This window comes from Halyomorpha halys, unplaced genomic scaffold (assembly GCF_000696795.3).
Source record: "Halyomorpha halys isolate HHAL.00 unplaced genomic scaffold, Hhal_1.1 Scaffold136.1, whole genome shotgun sequence".
NCBI lineage: Eukaryota > Metazoa > Arthropoda > Insecta > Hemiptera > Pentatomidae > Halyomorpha > Halyomorpha halys.
Genome location: NW_027111614.1, coordinates 215489 through 229794, shown reverse-complemented (window position 1 = coordinate 229794; position 14306 = coordinate 215489). Strand labels below are relative to the sequence as shown.

Here is a 14306-nt window from a genome sequence, read left to right as displayed (position 1 = left end):
GGTTGTCATGGTGAAATAAAAACACTGGCTAGATCTGTTCAGACAAGAGGTGTTACGGTTGCCATGGTGAAATAAAAACACTGGCGATATCTACGTAGACAAGGGGTGTTATGGTCGTCCTGGTGAAATAAAAACACGCTAGATCTGTTCAGACAAGAGGTGTTATGGTTGTCATGGTGAAAATAAAACACGAGCGATATGTTTGAGACGAGTGTGTTTTGTTGAAGTGAAGGCGGCAGTTTGATTCTGGGAACTCGTATGTTCAGACGAGTGAGTTTTGGTTTTGTGAAGGCGACAGTTTGATTCTGGGAACTCGTATGTTCAGACGAGTGAGTTTTGGTTTTGTGAAGGTGACAGTTTCATTTTGGAACATAGAACATTACGATTGTTCAATGTGAAGTGTTAATAGTTTATAGGCCCTCTGTCTTTATGGTTTGAACCGGAATATCACCATGTGAGAAATGTTGTCATATATGTTTTGTTTTTCAAAATTATGGTGTTTACTTCAATAGACGATCATTAACAATAGAAGTGGAGGACTACGTGGAGTTTGAACTAAACTTTTATCTTGTTTTTTTAAAATTTTATATTCAGTTTCATACTCTTTTGGATAATAATGTAAATATAGTTATTAAGGTTAAGGTTAAGTCAACCTATAAGTTTTAATTGTTTTATTAATTGATAAGAATTCTTTTTCATTCTCTGTATATATATTTTTTCCTATTATTAAACTTTTGTACATATAATTCAGTTGTTCTTTCTCTGCTTTCAACTTGTTAATTTACTTTTTTTTTTTTTTGTTGTTCACGGAATATTACGATAATTCAACATGTGGGTAAGTAACACCCCAGGTTTCCTGTTATCTACATGTAAAGGTATTCGCCAGTGGTCATATTCAACAATTGTATATATAGTGGTATATTTTAGTTATATTGAGGCATAATTCTTCGGGGTTTTCGTTATTTCCAAGAAAAATAACGTGGCGCCTGAGGAGTAATTTATTCTTTATTGTTTTGTTTTGTTTTTTTTTCTTTTGCGATTATATTTTTTTAATTTGACTTTAACTGGCTTCTCCGCTGAGCGTGGGGAACGATAAACGTATAACTAAGAATAAATCAAAATTTACGGTTATATTAGATAGCGTGTTTTTCCAATCCAACTCGTGTATTAAGACACTTTTCAAGTTGGTTGTGTTAAATGATCTGACTCCAATTGATTGATTAAATGTTCTGTACGCTTGACTAGAAAGCCACGACAATGCGTGTTCATGGTAGGTAAGGTAGTAGATTAAGAGGCGAATAGATAGGATGAGTTTTACGGGTGCCAGCCGTAACGTCTTACACATAGTATCTCTGGATGGCGTGAGTTAAGGAACCGGTATTACAAATTTAAACAATTGCCCCTTTCCCAACTGGACCTATGTCACTTTAGACATATGGTTGCATATGTTCACATTCCCTTACAATTTTATAGAAAAGGAACCCAATAAAAACGACTAGGTTCTAAGAAGGCCCCTGAGACCCTTCTAACAGCCCTTTCAAACCCTTAGTATCCTATATCAATAGCAAGGGCTGACACTTAGGCAGGTAGATGCTGTCATCTCACAATGGACTTGCATCAGTCTAACTATTTTATGTTTAACACATGAAAGTTAGTTCTCACAAGATCATGACTCTTACCCTAATTTCTTGGAAGCCTCTCACCCTGCCTCTAGTCACGCCTTTTTCCCCCTTCCAGATATTTACTTCTAATTTCATAGGCTCTCTAGGCTCCACCTAATTTCCTAAATTATCTGATTGGTCCAAACCCCTTCTCCTATTTCACTATTCTTCCTACCCCCTCTTCTCAAGTGTACATATATAGTTCCTAGCTCTAGATAGCTAAGTCAGAAGATAGAAACTGAGTAACAGTAACAGTAACATGTAGTTCTTGTAAATATGTTAGAATAAAGTCATTTTAGTCTTCACTGATTTTTATGTTATTTAATTCGTGTAATGGCCCCGAGACTTGACTCCGCAAGAATTGGCGCCCGAATGCGAATTCCCGCCTCATAGGAATCACCTTCTTAGGAAGTAGAGATTTACAATGTACATAGTGAATCAGTACATTCCAGTGCTATATTTTTGGAAATGAATATTGTCTTCTATTTCTCTGCATCCTCTATAGGATAGTACTCTGTAGAGCGACGTTACTATCCTTAGAGGAATTATGGCCGACACCCGTAAGACTCATCCCCTAACCAGCTATCTTACATACTTCAGCATGTATTGTTGAGGTAGTCTGCTATAGAGAACCTAATATTATCAAATGGAGACAGCTCTTACACAACCACCTCGACAAGAGTTGTTTAGTTTTATATGTGTGCATAAATATATAGAGTATTTAGCGGGTTCAATTTGGCTCAAACAAGCTTACCATGTATTAACCCATTTACATCACACAGAAATGTGAAAAAATCGTTCATATGGCCATATTTTTTTCAAAAAACTCCTCAACAGTTACAATATGCGGTATTGGTGACCAATGCCTAAGTGAAATGCGCTCGGATGAGTTGCCAGGAAAAATGCTCACAAATATGCACTTATTATGCAAATGGATTAATGTTATTAATTCATTTTTTCTTCAGAATTGGAATGTTTATATAGGTTTTGGGTTTTCCTGTACGATTTTGCACATTTTGGGATTCTTACTGCACGAAAAACTAGTCTCTAGTCATGACAAAAGGAGACTAACCATCCGTCCGGTCCAATCTATGTCAATGGCATCCCCGCAGATGTGCGGTCCCGCGATGTATTTGATGGCAGAGGGTTTCCTAATATCCCAATATTGAACTGTGTTGTCCCAGCCACCGCTGAGCAGTTCGTTTGCATTTTGTGGATGAAATTTCGCAGCGAAGACTCTAGATTTGTGGCCATCAGCGAACTCCGGTCGATAGCTAAAAATAAATAATTAAAGCATTACAAAAAATGGATAAGAAGATTTATTGACTGTTTAATTTATATATTATTCTCCAGAATAAAAGTTTAGGGATGTTAGGCAAATTAATTATAATATAAAGATATCGCAATAACTTCTAGGCGAGTACAGAGCGGTTTCCGCCCAGGACGGTCAACAACAGACCTCCTGTTCTCGATCAAACAAAAGCTTGAGAAAACGTAGGATTACAATGTTGGCTTACACAACCTCTTTATTGACTTCCGACAGGCTTCTGATAGTGTAGACAGAGGGAAATTATTAAAGGCATTGCAGTCACTGGGAATACCTAGCAACTTAATAAGATTAACAAAGATGACCCTGGAAAGGACTAGTTGCTAGGTGAAAACTCGAGTGGGCATCTCTAATAACTTTAGGGTAAATAGTGGCTTAAGACAAGGAGACCCATTATCACCAGTACTGTTCAACCTCGCCCTAGAAGTTGCCATTAGAAAAATAAGGACAAACCCGGCACCATTACAATAGACTCACACAACACAGGGCTTATGCGGATGAAGTAGTCATCACAGGGAGAACCAAAACAGCACTGGCCGGTGCTGTAGAAGAATTCAAGAGAGCAGCACAGGATTTAGGACTTAATATAAATAGTGAAAAGACAAAATATATGAAAACCTTTAGAGAGACCGGGGAGGGAAGAGATATTGTGGATGTGGGGGAAAACATGTTTCACAGCTGCAGTACTTTCAAGTACCTGGGAGGAGTTGTGACGGAGACCAATAATTTAGAAATAGAAATTAAGGGCAGAATGGTAGGTGTTTCTACGCCCTACAAAAAGCTCTCCGATACAAAAGTCTTTCCAGGAAAGTAAAGCTTTTGTTGTACAAAACAATAATTAGGCCAGTGGTAATTTATGGCAGTAAGACATGGACTCTAACCAAGGAAAATAAAAGAGCTTTACTGGTTTGGGAGAGAAGAGTCCTGAGAAAGATCATGGAGCCGTCAAAGAGGAGCAGAGGTGGAGAATCAGAAGCAAGGACGAAATAAAGGAATTGCATGGAGAGCCTGATATCATCTGTGCTATTAAGAAGAGCAGGTTAAGATGGTTGGAACATGTGGAAAGGATGGAGCCCTGGAGGCTACCTAAAAGGATGCTAAATGGTGCACCAAGAGAAAAAAGGAAAAGGAGGAGATCCAGGCGTCGGTGGCTGGATGATTTGAGAGGGATAGGAATTGAAAATTGGAGAAGTCTCACAGGAGACCGCGAGGCATGGGAAGAGTGGTGGCAGAGGCCCTGGTACTACAAGGACTGTAGAGCCCAACAGTGAGTGAGTGAGTGAGTGAGCAAAGATATCGCTGGTATAAGTATTTGGAGTGGACTGTATTTAATGGATTTAATAAATAAAATAAAATAATAAAATAAAGGATGTCGAACAGATCCGTCACTTAGGACTACATCTCGACAAACGACTGACATGGAATCCTCATAAAACACTAAAAAGACAAGAAACTGCTCGTAGATTCCGACTATTGCAACATTTACTAGACAAACGGTCTAAATTGCCAATCCATTACAAAAGACTGATCTACATGACTATTATAAGGCCTATCTGGACATACGGAGTTGAGCTTTGGGGCTCCACTAAACCATCAAATTCCTCCAGAATCCAATCCTTACAGTCCAAAATCCTTCGTAAAATCCTTAATGCTCCTTAATTTGTCACAAATCAAGTCATCCATCAGGACTTCAATGTTCCATATGTTGCCGATTTGGCCAGAACCAGACACCATTCCTTCCATAATAAACTTCTCAACCACCCAAATCCACTTGTTTCTAACCTGGCTTTTCCTTCATTACCTAATAATCCTCCTAGGTGTCTGAAAAGAAGATGGCCTCCAGATCTTCTCTTCTAGAAATGTTATTGGAGTTCTATCAGTGGGTAGATTCTCCACATGTTTTTATCATGTCACTATGTCACCTACAGCAAATTTACTTGTTGTATATATGTGTATACAATTGTAAATAACAATAAATAAATTATTTAAAAAAAATAAAATAAAGGAAACATGGTTAAATAGGGAGATAGACCTTTATTCTTGAATTACAATACAATTGATGATATATGCCAAAAGGGTTAGTTGAATTAATTTTGATGTTTGGGTTACATGATATTACATAAAGTAATAGATGTTGTAGGTTACTTGATGGTTGTTCTGTGACATTTTGGCTTTTATCTAGAAGGCTTGTTATTCGATGATGTTCTCTTCACTCTTTCATCCCGCCCTCTACCCGAGTGTGGTAAAATTACTCACTCAAGGTGAATTGCGGATGTCAGCCAGAATACAATGCGGGTTTTGAGACGCTGTTCACTCTTTTGTTCTCGAAACCAGGGTGGCTACCTAAGCAATCTGCTTCAAATAGCTCCCATTAGTATCTTGAATTCTTACTCAACTGTGTGGACACCTTCGCATTCCTCTCTCATCCAATCTTTACAAACCAAAATCCTCAATGCCCCTTCCTTTGTCACAAATAAAATCATGCATAAAGGCCTTTACGTTCCATATGTAACCGATCAAGCCCTAACCAAATATCATCCCTTTCATTATGAACTCCCTAACCACTGGTTTCTAACCTTGCTTCCTCTTCCATTTCTGACAAATCTTCGAGACGCCTGAAAACAAGATGGTCTCGAGACCTGCTAGTGTAAAACGTCATTAGAGTGCTACCAATGGGTAGTTTCTCTACACGCCTGTATCACTGCAGTATTACTGACACCAAATTTACTAAATTTATTATAATGCATAGTTATTGTAAATAGCAATAAATAAATAAAAAATATTGAGGTGAAGAAAACTTACGATTAGAATATAAACTATTCTATATGTTATACTTGTACAACGTTTCAGGATATTATCCCATATTCATGCACCATTGTATCCTAAAATTGCAACAAATGGGTTATTCCTATAATAAATTTTTATCTGTATGTTATATGATGCACAACGGTGCTTGAATATGGAATAATATCCCGAAACATTGTTAAGTACAAAATATAGAATAATTTATATTCTAATTGGTAGTTTTCTTCACCTCCACAATTGAAAATATTAATATTATTAACTTCCTAAAAACAAAATCCAGAATTAAAATGTATTTTCTGAAAATCTTCTCAAGATAGGTCGCCTTTCTCATAAACTCATCATCAAAAGGAAATGTCCTTTCTGAGAAAGGACATTACTGTTTCTTTATTATTATTATTGGATAGCTTTATTAGACATAGATAAATGAAATTTGGAAGGTCTCTTTGTTCTTTAAAAATAAAAATAGATTTAAATTTTTTTTTTTCAAAACATGGTTCAGTATTTTTATAATTTAGCAATTGATATTTACGTTGCTAAAAAAGTATTTAGTAACTATAAAAAGAAACTATACCTCTGTTCAAAATTGCGCCTCAAGTTACCGGTTTCCAAATCGTACAAACTAAGCTTGGCGTTGTCCCCCGTAGTGACAAAGACACGTTGCAACGGGCTTATGCCACTTCCTAATATTTGATTCGGTTCTTCGATAGTCTTCACGCATTCGCCTGATTGAATGTTCCAGTACTTAACAATACCTTCAGCATCTGTAATTATTTTTTTATCGGTTAGAAACGTTTAAGATACTCCATATACTATATACATACATACATATTGGCTAAATTGTTTTTTATTTTATTTATTTATTGATATTTACAACTGTATAAAAAAATACAACCGGTAAATTTGATCATAATGACATAATGATATGATACAGGATGTAGAGAAACTACCCAGTAGTAGAACTCTAAAAACAGTTTACAATATAAGGTCACGAGGCCATCTTCTTTTCAGACGCCTCGGAGAATTGCCAGGAATGGAAGAGGAAGCAAGGTTAGAAACGAGTGGGTTTGGGTGGTTAGGGAGTTTATTATGGAAGGAATAATATCGGGTTCGGGCTAGATCGGTTACATAAGAAACATTTAGGTCTTTATGGATGGTTTTATTAGTAACAAAATAAGGAGCATTGAGGATTTTACGAATGGCTAAATTTATTTATATGTATGTGTTGTGGTGGGTAGTGGTTCAAAAGGTTTTCTAGCCCAACCGAAAAGGTTAATGTAAGTAAAAGAAACGTAATGTCGAATTTAGTTAATATTTTATTTTGAATAATTTAACATAGTACCTGTAACCTTGTAACCCTGTTAACTGTAAACCTTTTAATACAAAATAAAAGAACTTAACCAAACTTAATTAAAAATTAAATTAAGGTTAAACTAAAGAAAATAAATATACCTTTAAATCGTGTGCGTAGATTGTTCTAGTGCCCGTGAAGGTAGATTGGAAAAAGGGTACGTCCTCATTGATGAAAAGTTCGTTATGAAAAGAGTGCTTATTCAGTAGGTTAGTTAGCTGGTTAGGAGATGAATGAACTGGATATGTTTCACGGGAACTAGCCGTAAATCCTCGCAGGACATAATAATCAGAATGGAACCAGCCTATTGGTTGTTAAGGGCATGACAGGTCCTACAGGAATTAGCTTTAGGTCCTTGCAGGAAGAAGACTTCATTCTGTAGGGGACTAGCCTACAGTGGTGAAGGGGTATCAAGTCCTACAAGAACTTGCTGTAGGTCCTTGCAGGAAGAAGACTTCATTCTGTAGGGGACTAGCCTACAGTGGTGAAGGGGATATCAAGTCCTACAAGAACTTGCTGTAGGTCCTTAGAAAAGGAAGGAAAATATAAGGAAGGAGGATAGATTCAGAGAAGGCAGATTGAAATAAAAGTCCAATTGAAATCAATTTTTATTTTTAAAGAAAAAAGAGACCTTCCAAATTCCATTTATCTATGGCTAATAAAGCTACCCAATAATATACACTTCCAAAAATAACACTAGATTGTATAAAATACAATAATACATTACTATGTATAAAATATAATAATACACTACTATGTATAAAATATAATAATACACTACTATGTATACTGTTACGCACGGCCTTCTAAGGAGAAGAATTCCCTGAAGGTGAAATTCACACTTTAGTTAACCTAGTTTGTGCTTAGTCGACTTTCCTGGCTATTAAACGCCATTGAGTGAGGCTGCGTGCAAGAAGTTAGCTTTTAGTGGATCAGAAGATTCCATTGTAATCTTTTTTGGTTCAAATAGTACATTTAGAAATATAATTGGATAATAAATGGTTATATGCAAGTCAAGTTAAATTATTTACAAGAAACAATACATATATCAATATATGTCTGTGTAATGATCGTAGTTCACGTCTCAGCTAGTAGACAGCGTCATGTCGGCTCTAACGGTCAAAAGCGGTAGCTCGAGTGCTGACCAACAGATAGTAGCAGGTCGCTGCAAAGCTATCGAATGGTGCGGCCCGACATACCTCTTCCACCTCCTTCAATTCATCTGTTCTCGGTCATCCTGTTTATATACTACGACTTCCGAAGCACATTTTTTGATGGATCTTTCCTTATCTGATCCTCGTCTCTGTGAAATTCTATTTTTTCCTTTATCCGTCACTCTCTCGTCACTTCTTTCATTTAAAGCCCACACTTTTTGGTCATTTCCTTACGATCCAATCTCAAAAAATTATAATTAAACATTCATTATTTCTAATTGAAATTTATATTAATATATTATTTGTAACTTTTCATTATCATTACTTTTTTTTTTAATTTTAAACTTACAAATATTATTTGTTTTAGTTCGAAGGCATAACACCCTTTGATTATAAATACCTATTTCTAATAATGACTTCATGCTGGAAAACTTCATTTAGATTATTTATAACTTTATTTTATTTGTTTGTCATTTTTGTATTCCTCTCTTTAACTTTTAAGCTCTAAAGTGCATTAATAATGTATACTAATATGGTTCTGAAGGGATTTATCTCAGGTTAATGTGTAGTTTACTATTTATAAAGTTATGATACAGAGCTCGTATTATTTTTTTAATGTTAGGTTTAAGTGTCTACTCTGATATGATTACATACGTAATTTATCCTTTAATAAGTCAAATGAAGGATAATTAAAATATACAAACACTTACATGTACATATTGCATAATCAGAAAATGGAGAAAATTTAATAGAAGTTATCGGACTAGCAGCTCTTTCAAGTTGTTGGTCAATGTACAACCTAGACATTGTTAAATCGTTGTAGTTGATTTTCCTCATAACACCATCAACACTCCCAGTTAAAATCTCTTCTCCTGTTTTTGTAAACCGGCAGCTGAGCAAATCCATCGGATGGGTGCTGCAATAAAAGGAGCCAATAAAGTTCAGTAAATATGCTTATTTACAACATGCTTTATGCAACATAAATAAACATGAAAAACCCCTGCTGAGTTTACAAGCTAGGGTATATTTGTATGAAGTGCTTAATTTCAGGCGTTATATCACTTTAGAATGTGATGGTTGTATGGAAAAAATTTGAATTTAAAGAACATTTACTTGAAGCGAAAGAAAAGGAATCTATTGAACAATTTACATTATTATAGGGGTTGGCCAAGATAAAACAACATTAGATTAGGTTAATAAATTTTTAATTGGGGCCATTCAAGATTGAAAATATTGATAAGTAGATATAATTGTATGAAGATCTTGGTCCAGTGACTAAAAAAGAAAATTTATAATAAACTCTTTCGGGTGGATAGTAAGGAGTCATGTTCTCTTTCAGCATTTTCCTCTCTCCTTCTATTCTTTCGTTCCTAGCCAAGGAACCACTTCCTGAAGTTTACGCGCTAAGTGGAATCAAGAGAAGAAAAATGATTTCTCTGAATCCCAGAAAACAAAATTGCTTTCGTCTGCTTCTTTTCACAGTGATCACTTGAAAACTGTTACTATTGGCTACAAGTAGACACTAATGATTCTTATATTGTGTAACCTTCGTTCATACTTTCGTTTTTAAACAGAACAATTTCTTACTATTTTGATTTCGTTGATTTTTGTTCTATTATTTTCTTACATGAAAATTATATTTCATTGAAATTATTTTATTTCTTTAATTGGTGATTGGGTAAACACTGATGGATTAACTCGAATACAAACCGACCTTCATTTTTAAAATAATTCTCAGGGAGAATATATGTAGTGCATACAAGTAACAACCACCATTACGGTAGCTATTTCGTATCGGTTACTTTTATCAATTATTAAATAATAATTGATCAGAGTCAATCAGTTGCAGGCCTACTTTCTACGCTATAACCCCTGATGAAGACCTGAAACTCAGGTCGAAACGTCGGCATAAAATAAATAAATATGGTTTTGTTTATTTATGTTGTTCTTTGCTGACCGCAACCCCCGACAAACTTCTCCAATCATTAAATAATAACGGGAACAAAAAGTAATAGAATGGTATTCTCTGATTCATTTCGATTGTTTGTTTTATGAATTTTTTTTTTTATTTCAACAGTTCTTAAGAACATTTTTCAAAGTTTGGGAAAAATAACCGAAACGACCACCACTATTAAGCACCCCTGTCCATCTCTCTTATAATTCTATGACTTGAAAGTATGTTAGTATCTCTAATATGTTAATAACTAAGCTTATTCCGTGTAAAAAAAAATTATCGGAACTAAATTTTTATCATTTTATACATTTTTTAAAAAACTTAATTTGATTCTTCCATAAATTTTACCAAAATAGAGTTACGAGATTTTCTTGAGGTGTGGCAGTAAGAACGACAAACGTTGGACAACAACTTGGCCCTATTTCATAATAAAGTACAAACTAATACTATTGGTCTTGTAGATTTATCTTAATTCAATTACAGTGACTTGTACTTTAGTATTTTTCAATTCCTGTAATATCAATAATAGTCATCCATATTATGAAAAATAATAAGTATTACTGTAATTACTATATTGTTTTTTATATTTGTATTTATGAACTAATACTATTATCTTTCATTATGAAATAGGGCCCAGGTCTCAACAAGAGTTTGTAGTGCTTTGTATTGCAATTATCGATAGTATCTAAGGTAAACAATCGGGAAGGTTTTGAGATTTTATTTAGCGAGTGTTCATGTTTTCATTGTTAATATTATAGTTTGTCTGTATGTTATTAACAATAAACCTAAAACTGTTCTTGAGTATAGTGTTTATATCTATCTTCACGTCGAGGTTTACAACAGAGTTACATGATTTTCTTTGCCTACCATCGATATGTACTATCGAATAACAGGGTAATAGATAATAACATATGACAATAATAATTTTAATGATTAAATAACAGTCGATCTAGTGACTGGGTTAGGTTAAACTCAGTATTTTCCAATTTTGTGTAAATTGCTTTCAATTAATGGAAATATGAGATTTTATGGTATTGAAATGCGAACTAGACTTCGAGAACTTGAAGACATTTTATATTATATTAGAAAAGAGAATATCTATAAAAACTTCATAACATAGAAATATTCTTTCCTGAAACTTGCATGACAGTGCCCTAACTTAGAAGAAACTTTATCAGAGGAGGAGTACCACATGATGAACGATTCTACATATATATATATCCTTTAAAAAAATACTTTGAGACAGAAGAGATTATTCTAGTACAGTGGTTCGCATCCTTTTTCTTTTTTGGGGGGCGGAATCCGTTTGTTAGAAGTAGGAAAATGGCTGAACCCCTCCCTACATTATCATTTGATAAAAATAAAGTGAACTGTATTTTCATCTAAAGTTAAGAAAGGCAAGAATAATTATACAACACCTGTGCAAAATTTGAGGAAAAGTAATTTCCTAAACTGTTTTGTTGACTTGGAATGACCCAAATGTATTTCCCATAACCTCTGTGTTATAGTGGCTAAATAAAGCTTTAAAAGGGGCTTTGAAGATTGATTGCCTACTTGGAAGTCTCTTTAATGAAATAAAGATTATAGAGATTAATTTAACTTGCCCTGAAGAATATGAAAAATAAGAGAAATTAGTGAAATCTAGCGTCCGACCCTTAGTGCTTTTCAAAGATAAGTTATAGATTATGTAAAAAAATAAATAAATGAATCTATTCTCATTTATTTATTAAATACCGTTTTCATTCAATTTGTTTTCTAATCATTGTTTACATTTAGTTCAAAATAAACATTAACATTCCTGAACAGTTATTTATTTTATTATTGTTTATGTATAAGTTTATTTTCAAGGAGAAATTATTTTGGTTTATATCGCACCTACAGTATTATTGAGTTCTAAAAAAAAACTACTTACACTTTTCCTTCCAAAAGCAACGTCGTAACTGTATCCATCATCTCTTTCTTCATTTTGAAATTTAGAATTATAAAATAAAATTGTTAAAGAAATTTAATAAAAATAAAAAGTAATTCAAATTTGACGTTGATTTTGCCAGCGAGGTGTTTGGTTACATAGAGGTTATTTTTGTCACATGATTAAGGTAAGAAGATTACATTTTGAATTTGGTACAGTGTTTTTGTAGTAAACTTAGGAGTAGAATAATCGATTAGACATTTTTGATTGATCGAAAGATCAATTTAGGATAACTCATTTAGACATCTGTGATTTACAGAAGCAATGGTTACTGTGTTTTGTAAGTGAATTTTAGTAGTGATATTTTTTCTTATTATCCTAAACCTACCTCATTAAAATATTTAATTATAAAATAAGTTATTTATTAGTGATGGTGAACTTTATATTTACAGTTTTATGTATTTCAACTATATATTAGAAGCGGGTCATAACTTCATATCGTAGTTATGCGAATTTAGGTCCAACTTACATTGAAAAGTATTTGTGAAGATAAGATGGTTGGAGTCTGCGGTCAGAACATAACACAAATAAGCTGAAATAACTTATTTAATAGTATCAACGTTTCGGCCAGAAATAATAGCCTCCATCAGAGCTAAGAGCAAAGAACAAGACAACAACCAATGAATACAAAAATAAATAATAAAATATTAACAGAATGATATATAATTTTACAAAATGGAATAAATGAAAGTAAAGTGAAGAAAGAATTCGAAAATAAAATGTATATATAGATAATTGAATAAGTAAATAAAAATTTTAAGTTATATAATGCAAAGAATATGAATAGTTTATTAAAAAAATTAAAATTATGGAAAGAAAAAAAATTAAATAAATAAATAAAATTGAGAGAAAGAAAATAAATGTAACTAACGAAATATGTAACCATAATAGAAAGAATATAATTATGAGAGATAGTTGACCGTGGATGTCTTATAGGAGAAGATGGTTGGGGGTGCGGTCAAAATAAAAAACAAATAAGTTGATGTAACTTATTTAATTGTGCCAACGTTTCGGCTAGAGTTTCTAGCCTTCATTAGGGCTAAGAACAGAATAAGATAACAAACAATGAATATAGAAAATAAAATATAAACAGAACGATGTAAAGTAAATAATTTTACAGAATGGAATTAATAAAATAAAGTGATGAGAGAAGTGGAAAATAATTAAGCATAATTAAGGAAATAAAATAAAAATGAAGTTATATAGTGCAAAGAAATATGAATATATTAGTTATTAATAATTTAAAAATTACAACATGGAAAGAAAAATAAAATTGAGAGAGAAAAAAATATATGTAACCATAATAATAGATAAAGAGGCAAAATATAAGTAAAGTTTAACACAAGAAATGAATAGAGAAAAAAAAAAAATTGAAATTATTATTAGTGTTTATTCAATTATTATTATTGTTGTTTTCCATTATTATTATTGTTGTTCAAAATGTTTTTTTTCTCTTCATTTCTTTTGGTAAACTTTACTTATATTTTGCCTCTTTACCTATTATTATAGTTACATATATATTTTTTTCTCTCGATATTATTTTCCTTTCCATATTTTAATTTTTAATTCTCCTCGTATGAAACAAAGTATAAAGTTAAGTTAGACAAAATAAATAAATAGAAAACATAATAATATATGGTGAACATAACTAATAACCTGAGTAAGGAAATTTAAGAAAAGAATAAAGAAGGAGAAAGGGGTAAAAGAAAGATGAGGAAAAAGAGAATAAAACACAAAACGCACCTGCTAGCAGGAAATCGGACAGCCAAGTGAGCCCAGAGGCGCTTGTGGTAATACTCAGAGTTAAAAAAGTACGTTACAAAGATGACGATTACTTAATGGAAGATTATTAATGATTACTTAATGATATGTATTTCATTCGATTCAATGCTACGTATTTTATTTTAATTTCATAACTTCGGTTTGTTTTACCAAAAAGTAAAGTAGAGTGATTAAAATGTAATTAGTGTCTAGAAAATTGTATTGTGTAATGAAGTGTCCCGTGGTAAATATTTTACATTATATATTCATGCAACAAAAAAAATGTAAAAAAAAAGAAAGCCTGGTGCTCTTTCGGTTACGACCCCT

General features: G+C 33.1%; 1 protein-coding gene across 1 annotated transcript in view; it reads right to left on the bottom strand.

Annotated features, from left to right (window-relative positions):
* The window catches only part of LOC106678381 (WD repeat-containing protein 5 homolog), a 13633-nt gene extending 1184 nt beyond the window's left edge, over positions 1–12449 (bottom strand). Inside the window, exons 1-4 of the mRNA XM_014416859.3 lie at positions 12162–12449; positions 9006–9211; positions 6365–6554; positions 2734–2935 (exon numbers count right to left, since the gene is read on the bottom strand). Coding sequence (XP_014272345.1) covers positions 2734–2935; positions 6365–6554; positions 9006–9211; positions 12162–12214 — 651 coding nt within the window. The 5' untranslated portion in view covers positions 12215–12449. The remainder of the gene's footprint in view (positions 1–2733; positions 2936–6364; positions 6555–9005; positions 9212–12161) is intronic.
* Positions 12450–14306: the final 1857 nt, after the last annotated feature.